The following is an 18,903-nucleotide window of genomic DNA, read 5'->3' on the forward strand; positions in this document are numbered from 1 at the left end:
CAGGCTACAGTAAGTATTTTTCATACTATACGTAGTATTTATATTTTGGAAACTATACATGTTTTACAGCAAGAGGTTATAAGGTTTTCAAAAGGTTTTTATTAAAACTTTATTTTCAGGCCTACTCACCCTTATTTTTTGCCATTCCAGGTTTTAGCAGTTGAACTTTCGTATCGATGAGGTTTCTTGGCAACCTTAGTATAGGTGGCTACCTATGATGGTATAATCTTTATCTTACCTTACGGTACTTTACTTATACTCTGTCATCACGTGTGAAATGGGTTCATTCCCGCTCACCAACTCACTCTTATACTTAGGCACTTTTAGGTTTAAATTTACTCACATTTTCCATAGCACTACATTTTATGGCTTTGTCAATTTCCAAGTGTTGGCCAACATAACTCGAATCGGAATCCTAATGGACATTCCAGTTTGGGGTGTGTAATGAATGACCTCCAATGCTCTGCTACTATGTGATTATGCACTCCAATAACTACTATCAATATCCCATTACCTTAAGTTGCTAGCTTCTTTAATTGGAAAGGGCATCCACACTTTTTCATTCCATAATTCCTTCTAACCTCATACTTTATGTCTTTTTTGCAAATTCGGCTTGCATATTGTTCATTCCTTTCACAACCTAATGTAAGATTAATTTTCATTCACATATAAGTGAGAATTTCTATTCGCTTGTACGTGAGAGATCTTATATTCAATTATCATTAATGACAAATTTGAACCGCATTATTATTAATTCATTATAAAACATAACTCATTTCTCCACCCCTCTAGTATAAATATTATCGTTTGTTAAAAAAAAAAAATCATTTTATTCATTACCTTGCTAATGCTCATTATCTGTCACTTCGCCATCACAGTCATGCCAACCTTTACAAAAAGGGATGACAATTTATAGGCAATCAAACGCAGCCAAAAATAAATAAAATAAGGACACGTACAACATAATTACGTACATAAAATATTCGATAACCTGGAAAAATTCCACTGTTACTATTATTTTAATTTTAAATTGAGAAATAATTAATCATATAAATACGAGTGCCTCGGTGCCGTTAGTGTACACGTCAGCACAAAGAAAACTATTCAGAGAGAGAGAGAGAGAGAGCGAGCGCGTTGTGTATTGAGTCTGGAATTCATTCCTCTCAGCTCTCTTCTTTCTTCGTTCTTCTCTCTGGACACGACACCTTTTTGATATCCACGCGGCATCGTTTCGGATCCAATCCCAGCTTCAACTGCCACTGTTGGCGGTAAAACTCCTCCGAATCAGGCGTGACACGTTCGTCACAACCCACTTATCACATCTCTCTCTGCCCACAACCGTAGTTTCAAAACGGTCGAATTTTCAGAAAATTCTCCCCCACCGCCACCGTGTCAGCCGTTGGTTTCAGCGTCTTGGATGGAGAAATCGAATATTTACAGAGGCAGTTACACTAACGGAGCTTACCATCCAACCTTCTCTTCCTCTTCTCGCGCCGATGTCAGTTACAGGTGCCATCTCTCTCTCTCTCTCTGAAACTATTCTTTTTATTTTTAATTGGTTGAATTTGTCTTTGTATTTGATACGATCGCAATGGAAATTGGATATTTGATCTCTTGGTGCTTTTAATAGTTGATTATATTTAGTTAATTAATAGAGAAGGAGTGAAAAATGGAAAGAATTGGCAGGATTTATTTTGTGTTTGTTGGCGTGGAATTGTTGAACTTGATTGGGACCAGAAATTCTTTAGACTAAACAAATAAGGAAAGATTTTTGAGATCTGTGAAAAGGGTCCTCAACAAAATTGCAAAAATGGTGTTAATTGGAAGAAAAGGGAAATTTAAATGAAACATTCTTGCAGTTTTTGATATTTAAATTTCAGTTCTTTGAGATTGCAATTGCTTAATTTGTTTCTTGTTGGGAATAGTCGAGTGCAGTTTTGCTTACTTGCCACCCATGGCCACCGCATTGATTCTAGTTAGATGAGTGTGATTTAATCTCAAAATTTAAAATCAACTAATGACAATCTATGCGGTGGTATCGTCACCACGTAAGAGTGGTGGCGAGCAACAATATTTTTGAAAGAGTGGGATAGAGTATTTACGGCAGCTATTATCGCACTCCTCCTTTTAGCCACGACACTTCAAACTGAATATTTCATAATTTTATCTACACTCGCTGAATGAGTGCAGGAAGTAAAAAGAAAAAAGTAGTGTTAAGATTACTGGCCAACATTTACGATCTATCTCTCGTTTTGCTACTTTAAGTTTTGTTATAGTGGATTAGTGGTAGAGCAATTGCCTCAGCTTACTCCAACCTAAGCAGAGAGTTCTAAATTCTAAGACATTGTTATGCATGATTAAACAAATAGAGCAAGTCAAAAGTGATATGAGCGTAACAATTGAGGATGGTTCTTTGTGCGGGACACTCTTTCTCCCTTTGTCCAGGTTGAAATTCCCAGCAAGGTTTTAATTGAGGCCCATGTTTGCACTCTATCCTCATCATGTTCGTTTGTACGTATTCCCTCTCGTTTCAATGAATATCGTACTTTTCTCAAAAAAGTCAGAAGTGCTAAGAGCATGACAAAATTTTGTTTTAAATGTTAAGGGACAAAAATATTTCAAATTTCTTTCTCTCCAAAGTCTTTGGTCATTTCTATTTAGTTGTCTTTAAATCTTTATGACCCAATTTACAGAGCATATAACATGGAAATTGTTTTTTTGTGCAGCTGTGGCTCTTGTGGCTATGAGCTGAACCTAAGTTCCAACAACCGGAACACTTCTACAATTGGCTCTAATAAGTATGGAAAATCTATAAAGCGGGGGATCATATCGTTCTTTAACATCGATGAGAGCAGATTTACTCAGGTTGATGAACTTAAGTGTAAACCCCATTTCTCTAAGCGTTCATGGGGTTTGTTCAGCCGGAGAACTAAACTTCTTTGTCGCAAGTGTGGTAACCATATAGGAAATGCTTATGATGAGTACACTTCATCTTCTTACCCACTTGTGTTAGATGGATCAGATTCATCATCAGGCCATGAAGTTACCAAATGCAGAAAATTTGATGTTAGAATTCGTGCCTTGCAGCCTTCGAATTCTGAAGAATGTGGCACTTCGTTTTTAGAATGACATTTACTGAGCAAGCATACTTGTATGAGGTTATACTCTCTACGGATTGTATCGGTTTTGTGTTTTACCCTTTTGTTAGAAAGTTTACCTGTATATAAAAGTTTAGTCAGCATTGAAGGAATTGTGGTGTGGAATTTTTGAAGTGCTTTGAATGATTGAGGAAAGTTTGTTAGAACATACCATTGCTAGTCTCTTCAATTTCTGGGAGTATATAATTTCTGAACAATTATTTTTACCGTTAACCTTGTCAACGGATGCAATACTTTGGGTACTGATTTTCTGACGTGGTCTAATTAAAAGATGTCACACGTTCATTGTTTATTAAAGCCAAAGAAAAATTTCATATCAGATGTTCTTTGCGCTATATAAAACAAAGAGTAGTTCCTTGTTGGATTTTCTTACATATCATCTGTAAAAACCTTTTTCGTATGATTATTTTCTCCATTATGGAGTCTCCAAGAATTGCTATGAAAGTTATAATCACTCTGTTTTGCTCTTGCATGGTTTGGAAGACTGAGTTTCCAGCCATCTTTAACTTCGGAGACTCTAATTCAGATACCGGTGGATTGGCCTCGTCCCTTTTGGAACCACCCCCTCCTTACGGCGAGACCTTTCTTCGTAGGTCGGCTAGAAGGTTCTCCGATGGCCGCCTCATAATCGACTTCCTGGGTATGTATTTGGTCATCTCTTGATTTTCTCACACTAAGAGAAACTGCTCCTTGTGTTATTCCAACGCTCTTCCTATAGAACATGTTCACATAGGCAGCACACATCATATACTTTGTTCTAGATTGTAAATCATTATCTTTTTCTCTTTTTAAGAAAGCCAAAATTGTGTTTTTTTAATTGTTTCCAACTTGAAATCTCTAACTGTAAAATTAAGATTTCCAGGAGGAATGCTATCTTTATACATGTTTGTAAAATTCAAAGTAGAACTTTATGGTTTGAACCCTCGGAGCCGATTTCTTTTCTCTTGAATCCAACATCATAGTTTTCTTGGTGTGTTCCATGTTAAAAGGATCCAATGAACTTTGTATATGTTTTCCAATAATTACTTCTCATGGATTGGGGAGCAATGCACTGCTACAATCACTATAAAAAAAATTTCCTTTCCAGGCGTAATAATTTCGTCGGGCTTACTAAGGTCCCATCACCTTTTATTTTGCCCGACGAAATATCGTTATGCAACATCTGTCATGTAAAACTTGTTGCTCAAATACTTACCCCACGAAATATAATAATTGGTCTGGTAAGTTATGTTTACTCGACAAACGTCGAGTAAAGTACGTTGACTAGTTAGCCCGATACATCTTTTCCTCAGGCACATGGAGATAAAAATAAATAAAAATATTTTTCCTGACGAAAATTCATCGGGCAGCTAATTTAAAGAAAAATATAAAAAAAATTACAAAATACATGCTTGATAAAATAATTCATCGGGCAAAATTTTTATTTTTATTTTTATATTCATAAATTAAAAAAATATTTATTTTTAATTATATTAAAATAAAAAAATCACAGAAATAAAAAAATATATGTTTAATTATATTAAAACTGAAATATTCGTACAAATGTATGTAAAATATCCTAAACTAACCACTCCTAGGGTGGCTGGAGGGATGGCGGTTGAAGGTCAATTGGAGGATTGAGGAGGCGAATGCTAGAGGCTACCATTGCCTAGGCCATCCCAACAATGTAGCGCTTCAACTCCTCCTCTCTTTGGCCTTGTGCTTCATTTCGCAAGCACGCTTCTTCTCGAGCTTTTTCTTCTTGCAATTGCAAGGCCACTAACTCCATCTCCAACTATTGGAGTTTGGAAGATGTCTGCTTGTAGTATGAGAGCTAGAAGTAGAAAATCTCTCGCGGTCCCAAACTCGACCCACTGCCCAAACTCTGAGGGTGGATCAGTAAAAGCTTCAACAGAAGATGCACAAGTCTAGTAGTACTAGTGCAACTTGTACTTCCACTCCTTAACTGTCCAATCCACACCCGCTTTAAGTACTCGAACATACCTAGATGTTTCATGTCCATGGAGAAGTTGACCTGAAATACACACAAAAAAAACAAGTGTATTAGTTAAAAAAATACATTAAATAAGTAAAAGTAATAAAATAATAAATTAAAAAAATTTCATACTTACCGAGATTTATCTCATCATCTCATCCAACCTGGGTGAGAGCCTCTCCCATGAAGGGGCGAGCAGGGGCGGGCCTGACCCAACCTCGTGTCGTCCCGATCTGTAAGCATGCCTAGTAGAATTTGTATCATTAACCAAATCAAATTCGAAAAAGAGTGAGTGATCATGCCTTTGTGACAGAGATAGGAGAGAGCAAATAGCAGAGAAAGAGAGTAGAGAGAGCATAGAGTTCAGGAAGCGCCGCGAGGATGAAGAAGAAGAAGGCTCTTGGTATTATAATACAACACACCTCTGCCGGACGGAAAGGTTCGTTGGGACAAGTTTAAAAGTTATGACACCATGTTCCTAAACCTTAAAAGTTCGTTGGGAACACTAACCAAATTCGTCGGGGAAAGTCACTTAAACATGTACATGTGTGCGGATTTCAATTTTTGACGAAAAAAATGGTGGGAAATAAATTTTGCCTGACGAAATTTTCTAACACTTTAATCTGTGAGGAATTTTGATTTTGATTTTTTGGGAAAAACGCGGGGGAATTTTTACGTTTCCCTCATGAATTTAGCAATGTAGTGCGACGAAATTGTGTATGTTTGCCTAACGACCTATACATATTTAGTCATGAAAACATAAAAAATTTATTTTTTTCCTTACTTTTTTGGTTTAATTTCAAACGGTTAAAAGATCATCGAATTTGATGATCAAGTCAATTCAGTGTGTAGTTAGACTTCAAAATTTCTTACATGACATGTTAATATGACATGAAAACGACCCAAAATAACGAATTTCGGGTTAACACGATAACTAATCGGATTGTTATCGAGTTACTCATTAAGAACTCGTTAATAACGGGTTTGCAAGCAGGTAACACATGGATAACTCTTTTTGACACGTTAAGAAAAAATTTATTTTGATGATTTTAAAGTTAAACTACTAAATAAACTTACTATAAAATACAATAATCATAGTGTATACATTGTTTATTAAATATGTATTATTGTATTATTATTCTATATAAGAAAATTTATTTATTTATTTATTTTTATTATAGAGTTTCTTATTATCATTAATGAGATGAATTTTACTTGAGCTGTTGTCCAAATAAATATGTATTATTGTCCTAAACCCTAAATCATAAACTACACATTTGTGCGGCAAAACCTAGATGGTTCGTCTCGCAAAGGATGCTATACTATGCGCCAATTTTTTCCCTTCGCACTAACCTAACACAGGTAGCTTTGCCCATCGAATTCGTTTCGTCAGGCAAAAGCCTTTGAAGAAACCAAAACGTTGACCAGTTTTGCCCGACGAATGTTTTTATTCTGTCAGGTATAGATTATTTGCCCGACGAAAGTTTGTTCGTTAGGCAAATGACAATTTATGGTAGAAAACTCCAGAACGACGTCCCATAAATAATACAATATTATGTAGAGAGAAACTTGCACATGTGGTCATATTGTTAACATGGGACACTAGAGAAGACAGGAATCCATGAACTTTAGGCCATATATCCATGCCCAAAATCAAGGTTTAAGTACAAATTTGCTTCTTAAAAGTTTTGAATCTTTGTTTTTTTCACTTTGGCCGTTGAGTTTTTTCACGATTCATTGTCTATTCCAGATGTTTGGCGCAACGGTCCAATACGACAAATAAACCAAACGTAGTCAATTATCTCACTTGGTGTTGTAATTGTTGTCTGATAAACTTTGTGATCAAGTAAAAAGTGTAGGTCACCCTTTTCTAAGCGCATATGTGGATTCTCTTGGGACCAACTTCTCCTATGGGGCAAACTTTGCCACTGCAGGTTCCACTATCAGACTGCCAGATCGCTTCATACCAGCTGGTACGGATTTAGTCTCTTCTACCTCAATAAACAGTACATGCACTTCCTGCAACTCAAATCCAGATCGCAACTCTTAAGGCATAAAGGTGATGTATAAATACAAATTCTATGCAAGAACGTTCAACAAACGTATCCTTTGTTATTGTTTAATAATGCATCAATACTATCTTAGTACATTAGTATAAAACCTTAGTGATATTGACACATTTCTTCTTTAATAGGTAACATATGTCTGTTATAGAGCCGGACTATACTTAGTGCTTAGCAATAATTGTGAAAAATATTTTTACTTAGGAGAAATTAGGTTCTCATCCTTCCTTTTGCTACTCCATTGACTAAAATCATATTCATTTTAAATTTTTGATCAAGGTCCTTGGGTATTAATAACATCATTAATTATTTCAATAATAAAATATTTTTTTATTTCTAAATATATTCTTTTAATGTTAAAAATGTTACAATTAGTATATTTATATTTATGACTAAATTTTTTATCATATTATTTGGACCCAAAATTACACTATCGGCCCCAACAATCGAGGCCGTTGAGGAAGCATACCTTTATATAGAATAGTGAAGATAATTTTATATTAAAAGATAACATTATCTTTTAATAATGATTTATCTTGACATTTTCTTATGAAAATAATATATCTCCAAGCTAAACAGGCGGCACAATTCAAGTTGATGTGGAAGTGTGGTTTGGATTAGTTTTGATTAACAGATATGCCCGACATCAGATAAATGAGGTCACTTGGAAACTACTGAGGGGATTGGATTTTGATCAGATTATTATCCATTTAAATATGGTGATAATTGAAAATGAATTTAATATTCATAAGTTCAGGTTGCATGCGACAATGGGTAAGGAAATGGTGACTTTGGGTGATGATGATGCGACAAGACCTAGAAAAGCTAGGTTTTTTATGGTGGTGTTATGATGACATAGGAAAGCCTAGCTAAGCCTAGGTTTTTAGTCATGATAAGATAAGTCAGAATGGGCTTTTATTATTTTGAAAAGTCAGCCATATGAAGATAGGCTTTGGCGCCTATGCCGTGGATCAGTCATTTTACAAATTTGAGTTTCAGTCTGTTTCTGCAACATTATCTGACCGTGGAGAGCAAGTACTTTAGTTCTATAAATACAGAGGCGATGTGCAACGTGAGAGGGGCTCCAATTCAACACACAACTGCCCTGCGCAAATTCTCTCAACAACTTGAGATTTTTTATTTTCTCTTTTCACTGACACATCTTCCGTTGGCATCAACAGCACTGTGAAAGCAACCAGTGATATCTTCAGTCGGCATAGATAGCTCTGTCACCGTAGAATCAGCCGATCTCGCAGCATCTTCCGTTGGCATCAACAGCACTGCAGTAAGGACGGTTGGTTACCTATCCAAGTCTCGGTCGAGAAGGATTTTCGAATCCTTATTGGTCGAGGTCATCTCATTAGCCTTCTTGGCGAAGTGAGGTGTTACTGCTTGCTGAGCTCGGCGCATTGCACGCCGAGTTGTTTTATGATTGGATACTCTCAAGTGGGGTTTAGAGTTCGACATTCAGATGGCCGAACCATGTTCGCTATTAAGACTTATATCCGCTTTGAGTATTTGTGCCCTTACACTTTAGTGTCGATTCGGCGTGAGTTTACTCTGACGAATACCATCACTGTGACCGAATCCGACGACGACGATTCGTGAACTTTGTAAGAATAATAGCTTTGTCTTCAGGTTCGAGAACCCAAGAGGCCGAGACGTGTTCCTTCCTCGGTCGCAATCGCAAGACGCAGAAGTCAGCCGCACACCCAACGTAACATCAACAAATTTACTCCTCAGCCGAGCTCAACCGACGAGTTGGCACGCCCCGCATTCACCGAAGGACGTAGTTAGCTTATAGATTATTCGGCCTGCACGCCACGTAGGCTTGGTAGTTTTTAGAGCAAGTCCATCGAAGGGCATTTTGCCCAGCACCTAGCCGAAAAAATAGGCCAACCCCCAGTGAATCCCCCCCAGCCGACCCAATAGACTGGCACCCAACCCATGCCAGTCTCTAGACCAACCCATTTTTGACTGACCAAGGGACTGGCCTGTTTGCTTTTTTGCGCTGGCGCGTGGCCTTCACGCTCGCGTAGGAGCGAGTAGGAGACAAGAAATTAGGCGGCGGGGCCCGCGCGCAGGCGCACTCAGACCACAACCCGGGCTCGGCGACGTGGCCTACTTGTAGCCGTTGGATTTCCAACGGCTAGTTATTCTAGACCGTTGGACTTTAAACGGTAAAAAAAATTGAATTTCACTTTTAAACTGGACCGTTCGATCATAGATCAATGATCCACGTTTTTCCCCCAAAAAATTAAGAATTTCACTTTTAAAAAATATAGAAAATTTTTAATAAATTTAGATATTATTATTATTATTATTATTATTATTTTATTTTTTATAAATTCAGAAATTAAAAATAAAATTATTATTTTATAATAAAAAATAATATTTTAATAAAATGAACTAGGCTAGTTTTTGTTAGGGGTGGAGATGCTTTGGCCTATTACTGTTCACTGAAGTCTATTACTGTTCACTTGAGTGGATAAATGCGCTGGGTGCTGGCACAAAGTCCTTAGGGGTGGACTTGCTCTTAGGGTCAACACATATATTTTTAGTTTTAGTTTGTAACCATTTTTAATTTGTACCAATTTTCTTTTCAATTTTAATTTGTACCAAGATATTAATTTCTTTTTGTGCCCATATTTTTTAAAGTTTATTTGTATTTGTACCCATATATTTTTTTTATTTGTACTTTTTTATTTTGCTAAATGTACCCATGCTAATTATATGTACCCATTCATGTAAAACTTTTTAATCTTAAAATGTACTCATTCTTAAATATACCAATTTGTTTTATGTAAAATGTACCATTTTTTTTTATATAAAATCTATTCAGTATTTTTCTAATCCATTTTTAAACTTATATGGGTACATTCTTTCCAGTTTTGATTTGTACCCAGATATTAATTTCTTTTTGTGCCCATATTTTTTAAAGTTTATTTGTATTTGTACCCATATATTTAATTTTTTTGTACTTTTTATTTTGCTAAATTTACCCATGCTAATTATATGTACCCATTCATGTAAATTTTAATCTTAAAATGTACACATTCTTAAATAAACCAATTTGTTATATGTAAAATGTACCCTTTTTTTTTTTATATAAAATCTATTCAATTTTTTTCTAATCCATTGTTAAACTTATATGGGTACATTCTTTTTTTCTTTGATTTTAAAATGTATCCATGTCAAGTTTAATCGAAGAAATTTACTAATGTTATTAAGCCTAATATCTTTTTTATTTTTTTATTTTTTTTATTTTGAAGAATGTACCCATGTTTTGATACAATAATTTTTTTGGTTAATTTTGATGAATGTACCCATGTATACACACACACACACACAATAGTATATTTATATTTTAATATTTATAATACCACAAATTATGGTTTTTTATTTAAAATCTCATTCATATAAACAACTAAAATTTCTAATTTTTAATTTAAAAATATAGTAAGGTACATAGAAATAAATTGTCACATTAATTTCAGGGACCTCAATCAGAAATTAAAAACCAACAAGGTTTCAATCAAAGAATATTCATAGTTAAGGACAGCATTCAAAGTGTAACATCCCACATCGCCCAGGGGAGTGGATCCTGTAAGCCTTATATGTATATTTGATAAGTCTGGTTGTTCTCTTCGTTATAGGACTCAACCACTTAGTTTGTTTTGGTTTTAAATAAATTCCTATTATCTAGGAAGACTTGTTCTACGTAGACTATTTCCTCATGCACGTTACCACTTTCCGAGTAGTGTGGATCGTGGGCTGTTTTTAGGGTTTTGTTACTTCTGTAAGGCTATATAATAGCCAAACTTTCATTTCAATAAAGAAGTCATTCCTCCAGATTGTTTGAGTTATTTGCAATATTACTTTGAGTTATTTGCAGTATTACTCTTTGTATATTTATTCTTGTTCTTAACAAACTGGTATCAGAGCCCCTCACTGGGGCCTGAGAACCGAAAAGCAGCAGCTTTTGAGTGGCTTCCAAACACAAGAGAGGAAAATGAGTTCTGAAGGAAACTATGTGCAGGCGTACATTCCACGTTTTGATGGTCATTATGATCATTGGAGCATGCTCATGGAAAATTTCCTTCGAAGCAAGGAGTATTGGAGTTTGATTGAAACTGGTTATGAAGAACCAGTAAAGGGGGCACAACCCCTATCAGAAGCACGACAGAAAGAGCTTGATGCAGTGAAACTCAAGGATCTCAAAGCCAAAAACTATCTTTTCCAAGCAATTGATAGGAGTATCCTAGAGACAATGTTGGAAAAGGACACCTCCAAGAAGATTTGGGATTCCATGAAGACGAAATATGAAGGGAATGCACGAGTGAAGCGCTCAACTCTTCAAGCCCTACGAAGAGACTTTGAGAGTCTTAAGATGAAGGTTGGTGAAACAATCACTAATTACTTTGCTAGAGTAATGACCGTAGCAAACAAAATGAGAGTCTATGGGGAGACCATGACTGATGTCACGATCTGTGAAAAAATCCTACGATCTCCACATACAAATTTAATTATATAGTTTGTTCGATTGAGGAATCTAGGGATTTGGATGCAATTACCATTGATGAACTTCAAAGCTCGCTCACTGTACATGAACAGAAGTTTCACAGAAGTAGCGGTGTGGAGCAAGCTTTAAAGGTAACCACTGATGCCAAAACTGAGGGGGGTATCAACAGTTATAGAGGATGAGGACGTGGAAGGGGAGGCCAAGCGTTCAACAAGGATACTGTGGAATGCTACAAGTGTCACAATCTTGGACACTACCAGTATGAATGTCCAAAGTGGGAAAAGGAGACTAATTATGCAGAAGTAACTGAAGAAGATGATATGTTGTTGATGTCATATGTTAAGTTACCTGAACAGACTGATGCGTGGTTTCTTGACTCAGGATGTTCCAACCATATGTGTGGCAGTCAAGGTATGTTCACAAATCTAGATGAAAGTTTTGTTCATTCAGTCAAATTGGGAAATAACAGTAGGTTGAATGTGGTTGGCAAAGGGAATGTCAAGCTGTTTTTAAATGGAGTTACACATGTTGTCCATGAAGTGTACTATGTTCCAGAGCTCAAAAACAATCTCTTGAGCATAGGACAACTTCAAGAAAGGGGCCTGGCTATATTGATTCGAGAGGGAGTTTGCAAAATATATCATCCGACTAAGGGTCTGATTATTCAGACTGAGATGAGTAAGAACATGATGTTTATACTGCGAGCTCAGACGCTAGTCTCTACAGATGTTCAACCGGCAAGGTGTCTTCACACAAGCTCACAGGATCTCCTTTATCTTTGGCATCGAAGATACGGTCACCTAAGCCACAAGGGATTGAGAATTTTACAACACAAGAAGATGGTTCGTGGACTCCCTCAACTCCAAACCTCAAATACCACATGCACAGACTGCATTCAAGGCAAACAGCATCGTAATGACATGCCAACAAAAGGTACGTGGAGAGCAAGTCAACCCTTGGAGCTTATTCATGCAGACGTCTATGGGCCCATTTCTTCTACATCAAATAGTGGGAAAAGGTATACTTTATGCTTTATTGATGATTTTAGTCGTAAATCATGGGTGTACTTGTTGACAGCAAAGAGTGAGGCACTGCATTGGTTCCAGTTTTTTTAAAAAATGGTGGAAAAGGAGAAAGGGCTGAGTATTAAGTGCCTACGGATAGATAGAGGGGGCGAATTCACCTCAACTGAATTCGCTGCCTTCTGCAAAGAAAATGGAATCAAGAGGCAGTTAACCACTGCCTACACGCCGCAACAAAACGGAGTGGCTGAAAGGAAAAACCGAACTGTCATGAATATGGTTCGTTCTATGCTGTCTGAGAAGAAGCTTCCAAAAACATTCTGGCCAGAGGTGGTGAACTGGGCTATCTATGTCCTGAATAGATGTCCCACATTGGCAATAAAGGATATTACTCCACAAGAGGCGTGGAGTGGCGTAAAACCCTCAGTTGAGCATTTCCGTGTCTTTGGAAGCTTAGCACATGTCCATGTTCCAGATGTCAAGCGAGGTAAACTAGATGACAAAAGCTTTCCTTGCGTTTTATTGGGAGTTAGTGAGGAGTCTAAGGGATATAGATTGTTTGATCCTATAGCTACGAAAATTATTGTAAGCAGGGATGTTATTTTTGAGGAAGAAAAACAGTGGGATTGGGATGTGAGTTATGAGGGACATATCATGTTAGATTTGGAATGGGAAGAAAATGAAGAAAATGGTGAGGGAGAAGAAAGGGTGAGAGAAAATGAGAATGGCAGTGAGGCTAGAGAAGAAAGAAATGTGGGTGAGAGCAGTGTGAGTGAGAGCAGTGAAGAAACACAGGGTTGTAATCTTAATGAACTTGGTGAGGATGAAGGGAGGGTTTATGAAGGAAAAGTAAGATGCCCTCCTTCTTACTTAAGTGACTATGTCACTGGAGAAGGGCTAAGTGAGGATGAGGCACACATGGTTCAAGTCGTGCCAATTGAAGATCCTATCCATTTTGAAGAAGCAGTGAAAGAAGAGAAATGGAGGCAAGCTATGGACAGTGAAATCAGCTCCATTGAGAAGAACAAAACATGGTCTTTAAGTGAGTTGCCTACTGGAGCTAAAAGGATTGGGGTCAAGTGGGTCTATAAGACCAAGTACAACGAACATGGAGAGATTGACAAGCACAAAGCACGTCTAGTAGCCAAAGGCTACTCCCAGAAGCACGTCATAGACTACACAGAGGTCTTTGCACCAGTGGCAAGGATGGACACGGTGAGGATGATCATTGCATTGGCAGCACAAAAGGGTTGGAGGATTTTCCAGTTAGATGTCAAGTCAGCGTTTCTTCATGGAGAGCTAAGTGAAGAGGTTTATGTTGAGCAACCAAAGGGTTACGAGAAGGAAGGAAGAGAGCATTTGGTCTACAAACTGCACAAAGCTTTGTATGGTTTGAAACAGGCTCCACGAGCTTGGTTCAGTCGGATCGAGGCGCACTTTATCGAGGAGGGATTTCAGAGGTGTGATAGTGAGCAAACCTTGTTCATAAAGAAGAATGGAGCAGGAAAGATCATCATTGGAAGGAAGGGAGCACTTGGTCTACAAACTGCACAAAGTTTTGTATGGTTTGAAACAGGCTCCACGAGCTTGGTTCAGTCGAATCGAGGCGCACTTTATCGAGGAGGGTTTTCAAAGGTGTGACAATGAGCAAACCTTGTTCACAAAGAAGAATGGAGCAGGAAAGATCATCATTGTAAGTATTTACGTTGATGATTTAATTTTTACTGGTAATGATAAAGATATGATGTGGGAGTTCAAGAAGTCCATGATGAGAGAATTTGATATGATTGATATGGGAAGCATGAGGTTTTTTCTCGGCATTGAAGTACTTCAAAGAACTGATGGTATTTTCATACATAAAAAAAAATATGCCCTGGAGGTTCTAAAGAGATTTAGAATGTTGGAAAGTAATGAAGTGAGCAGTCCGATTGTCCCAGGTGTTAAGATCGGTAAGGATGAAAATGGGATTACTGTGGATGAGACATACTTCAAGCAAGTGGTGGGAAGCTTGATGTATCTCACTGCCACAAGACCAGACATGATGTTTGTCACCAGTCTCTAAAGCAGATTTATGGCAAAACCAACCGAGCTTCACCTGCAAGCTGCAAAGAGAGCGTTTCGATACTTAAAAGGGACGATGAATTATGGTATTCATTATAAGAAAGGTGGAGATGGTGGACTGTTTGCTTTCACAGATAGTGACTATGCAGGAGATGTGGAGGATAGGAAGAGCACAAGTGGTTATGTGTTCTTACTGAGCTCGGGTGCTGTGACATGGAGTTCAAAAAAACAACCTATTGTTACACTGTCTACTACAGAAGCTGAATTTGTAGCAGCTGCAGTGTGTGTGTGTCAAGCAATATGGATGAAGAGAGTGCTGAAGGAGCTTGAGTACAGTAATGAGATGTGTACTTTAATTAGATGTGATAACAGTTCAACCATTAAGTTGTCAAAGAATCCTGTGATGCATGGTCGCAGTAAGCATATTGATGTAAGGTATCATTTCTTGAGGAATCTCACAAGAGAGGGTTCGATTGCTTTGATTCATTGTGGGAGCGAAGATCAGGTGGCAGACATAATGACCAAGCCATTGAAGTTTGATGTTTTCTAGAGACTTCGAAGCATGATGGGAGTTTGTGAAATTGTTGGTATAAACTAACTGTTTGATAACAGTAAGTTTAAGGGAGGGATTGATAAGTCTGGTTGTTCTCTTCGTTATAGGACTCAACCACTTAGTTTGTTTTGGTTTTAAATAAATTCCTATTATCTAGGAAGACTTGTTCTACGTAGACTATTTCCTCATGCACGTTACCACTTTCCGAGTAGTGTGGATCGTGGGCTGTTTTTAGGGTTTTGTTACTTCTGTAAGGCTATATAATAGCCAAACTTTCCTTTCAATAAAGAAGTCATTCCTCCAGATTGTTTGAGTTATTTGCAGTATTACTTTGAGTTATTTGCAGTATTACTCTTTGTATATTTGTTCTTGTTCTTAACAATATTACCATCTCTACCTAGCACGAGGCCTTTTGGGAGCTCACCAGTTTCAGGTTCCGCCGGAACTCCAAAGTTAAGCAAGTTTGCACGAGAGCAATCCCATGATGGATGACCCACTGGGAAGTTCTTGTGTGAATTCCTGGAAACAAAACTGTGAGGGTGTGGTCGGGGCCCAAAGCGGACAATATCATGCTACGGTGGAGTCGAGCCCGGGATATGGTGGGGGCCCGGGCCGGAATGTGACACAAAGTCTCCCCTTTACTTATTACACGTAAAAATTTATTTTTTGTGCAAACAAATCATAGTTTGACATGTGTGTGTAAACTTTGCTTTTCGTGTTTTGAATTAGTCATTTTTGTAAATGTACCTCAGTCTGTAATTTACAACAAGGAATGAATTCTTAAGTGTAATGAAATAATAAATTGGGAATAATTGAGCTTAATTGATGAATTTGTAGGGGGAATATTTGCAAGTTTAATGCCCATGGAGGAGTACTTCTCTAAAGCTTTATACACATTTGACATTGGTCAGAATGATCTTGGGGAAGGGTTCTCTGATAAGAAGACCATACATGAAGTCAATGCCTCTGTTCCTGATATAGTCAGTATGTTTTCAACAAATATTAAGGTAATCTTCTTGTCTTGTCATATTAACTTCGATCTCATACAATTTGGTGTGGCCATGCGTTCAACAACATAAGGATTTGACAAGATAAAATTTTCAATCTTTTCTTATTGCTGCTTAATTCTTTGTTCACTGATGATGCTAATTTTGTGATCTCACAAAATGTAGAAAATATATGATTTGGGAGCAAGATCATTTTGGATCCAACATATAACTGATCACAACAATGAAGTTTCTTTGGTTAACACAAACCTTAATTAACTGATCACAACATATAACTGGTTGTCTCCCTTTCATTTTATCTAATTACCCATTAGCTCAAAAGGACGAGGTTGGCTGCGCAAAGTCTTTCAATGAAGTTTCTCAACTTTTAACCACAAACTGAAGGAGGCCACAATTCAACTCAGGAAGGATCTGCCTTTGGCAGCATTCACTTATGTTGATACCTATTCTGTCAAATACTCTCTTTACAAGGAACACATAAAATATGGTTAGTCACTCAACCTTTCGATATCACACAATGTATTAATGACCAACAATCATTTACACATTTATGCAAATTCAAGGGGATGATAGGGAATAATATTTTTGTGTGTGGTGATTGTCAATCAAGTACGGTTGGTGCACACAGATTCCAAAATGTATCTTATATGACATGTGATGTGTCGATTAAAAAAGTATGACAATAGTCTAGGATTCTACATCTCAACAATTGGCACTTAAAATGTAAAAATATAAATAGGGCTTAAAATTGTGATCCCTTAAGCACTATTCAAATGGAAATTAGCTTAAGTAGAGAAATTCCAGGAATGGAGTTTATTTTCACTTGTACTAATTGGTTGAATTATTTTTTAGGGTTTGAGCTCCCTCTTGTTGCTTGTTGTGGCTATGGGGGCAATTACAACTATAGCAATAGTGTTGAATGTGGAGCAACAGTCAAAGTCAATGGAAGCCAAATATTTGTTGGTTCATGCAAACGGCCATCAGCTAGAGTAATTTGGGATGGCATTCATTATGCTGAGGCAGCTGCCAAGTTTGTTTTTGATAAAATTTCAACTGGAGAATTTTCAGATCCACCCCTTCCCTTCAAACAAGCATGTCACAGGATTATTTTAGATTAATTAACTGATCACAACAACGTTGGATGTTGAATGTTGTAACTTTTCTTTGGTTAACACAAACCTTGTACCGGGTCCTTCGATCATTTCAAGTAAAAGTAAGAATTGAGGACATTAGATAAATAAATAACAATGGTCTTTTTTCTTCAAAAAATAACAAATAAAAAACCAAAAAAAAAAAACATTGCTCTTTGATAGGGCCGAGAGGACTGAGGAGAGGAGCACACAGAATGATCTTATAGTTCACTACGTGAAATAGCCTAATGTTAAAGTCTATCCATTATGTTTGCTACCCAATCTGCATCCGTATCCCTTTTACTCCATATATCCATGCTTCCTGAAAATTAAACCCCTTCTAGGAGCTGACTTTAAAATAGCTTAAAATTCTCATTATAGCCGCCACGTGATCCTCATTTGGAGAGTGCATGAATTAACTAACAAGTAACAACACTGACAACATAAACTATGTCCGGACGAGTAACGACAAATAGATCAATTTTCCAGCCAACCACTAATATCTCCCCTTATCAAGATAAATACTCAAATACGTTTGTAATTTTTGCACGATAGAAATCTCAGCTAGCTTGCAAGCTAACATACTAGTTTTAGACAACAAATCTAGCGCATAGTTCCATTGAGACAAGTAAATACCTTGGATCGAGCCACCTCAATCCCTAGGAAATACTTCAAACCTCCCAAGTCTTTCGTCTCATATTTGGAGGCCAAATACGTTTGTAATTTCTCAATTTCTTGAACATCATCACCTGTAACAATCATATCATCCACATATATAATAAGTAAGGTCACTCTACCACCCTTAAGTTTGATAAACAAGGTGTGTTCAATGTTTCCTTAGTGATAACCATATTTTTTTCATGGCTTGAGTAAACGTTTTTTTTCATGGCTTGAGTAAACGTTCATGTTTGAGGTGACTGTTCCAATCCATAAAGTGCCTCTTTGAGCTGACATACTTTCCCAAAAGAATTATGTATCCCATACCCTGTCGAAATATCCAGATGCACCTCCTCTTCTAGGTCTCCATTGAAAAAAGCATTCTTAACATCAAATTGCTTCAATGGCCAATCAAGATTCACTACAGTAAAACTTGTATGGTGTTCATCTTTACAACCAACGTGAATGTCTCTTGATAGTCCATGTCAGATGTTTCTGTATACCCATTGGCAACCAACCTGGCCTTCCCGTCAGCTTTGTGTATAATAGTGAATATTTGCAGCCCATTGGCCTCTTCCCTTTCAGCAAAGACTATTCCAAAACTCCCATTTTTATGTAATGCATCCATCTCTATTTGCATATTGCGACCCATTTTGAATCTTCACAAAACATCTTTAGCTTTTGTCAGAATCTGTATACTAGCCATTTTTTTGAACAAAGTACGATATTCATTAAAGCAGCTGAGCATACTGTTG

At 37.1% G+C, this 18,903-nt stretch overlaps 1 protein-coding gene, 1 long non-coding RNA gene and 1 pseudogene across 2 annotated transcripts; 2 read left to right on the forward strand and 1 right to left on the reverse strand.

Annotated features, from left to right (window-relative positions):
- The first annotated feature begins 1,082 nt into the window (after positions 1-1,082).
- LOC126601116 (uncharacterized protein At4g08330, chloroplastic-like) lies at positions 1,083-3,306 on the forward strand. Its single transcript, XM_050267780.1, has 2 exons — positions 1,083-1,509; positions 2,727-3,306. The coding sequence occupies exons 1-2, from the start codon at positions 1,418-1,420 to the stop codon at positions 3,127-3,129; spliced, it is 495 nt and encodes a 164-aa protein (XP_050123737.1). The 5' UTR covers positions 1,083-1,417; the 3' UTR covers positions 3,130-3,306.
- Positions 3,307-3,575: 269 nt separating this feature from the next.
- On the forward strand, positions 3,576-17,603 carry LOC126602972 (esterase-like; annotated as a pseudogene).
- On the reverse strand, positions 4,654-5,645 carry LOC126602031 (uncharacterized). Its single transcript, XR_007615952.1, has 2 exons — positions 5,270-5,645; positions 4,654-5,172 (listed from the first exon to the last, which is right to left on the reverse strand). It is a non-coding gene; the product is annotated as an uncharacterized LOC126602031 (long non-coding RNA).
- Positions 17,604-18,903: the final 1,300 nt, after the last annotated feature.

The sequence above is a fragment of the Malus sylvestris genome, chromosome 15 (assembly GCF_916048215.2).
Source record: "Malus sylvestris chromosome 15, drMalSylv7.2, whole genome shotgun sequence".
In the NCBI taxonomy this organism is placed as follows: Eukaryota; Viridiplantae; Streptophyta; class Magnoliopsida; order Rosales; family Rosaceae; genus Malus; species Malus sylvestris.

Bases quoted from the DNA above. Each gene is read 5' to 3' on its own strand.
- LOC126601116 (XM_050267780.1), top strand. From the start codon at position 1,418: ATGGAGAAATCGAATATTTACAGAGGCAGTTACACTAACGGAGCTTAC. The intron at 1,510-2,726 runs GTGCCATCTCTC...TTTTTTGTGCAG, and splicing joins CGCGCCGATGTCAGTTACAG to CTGTGGCTCTTGTGGCTATG.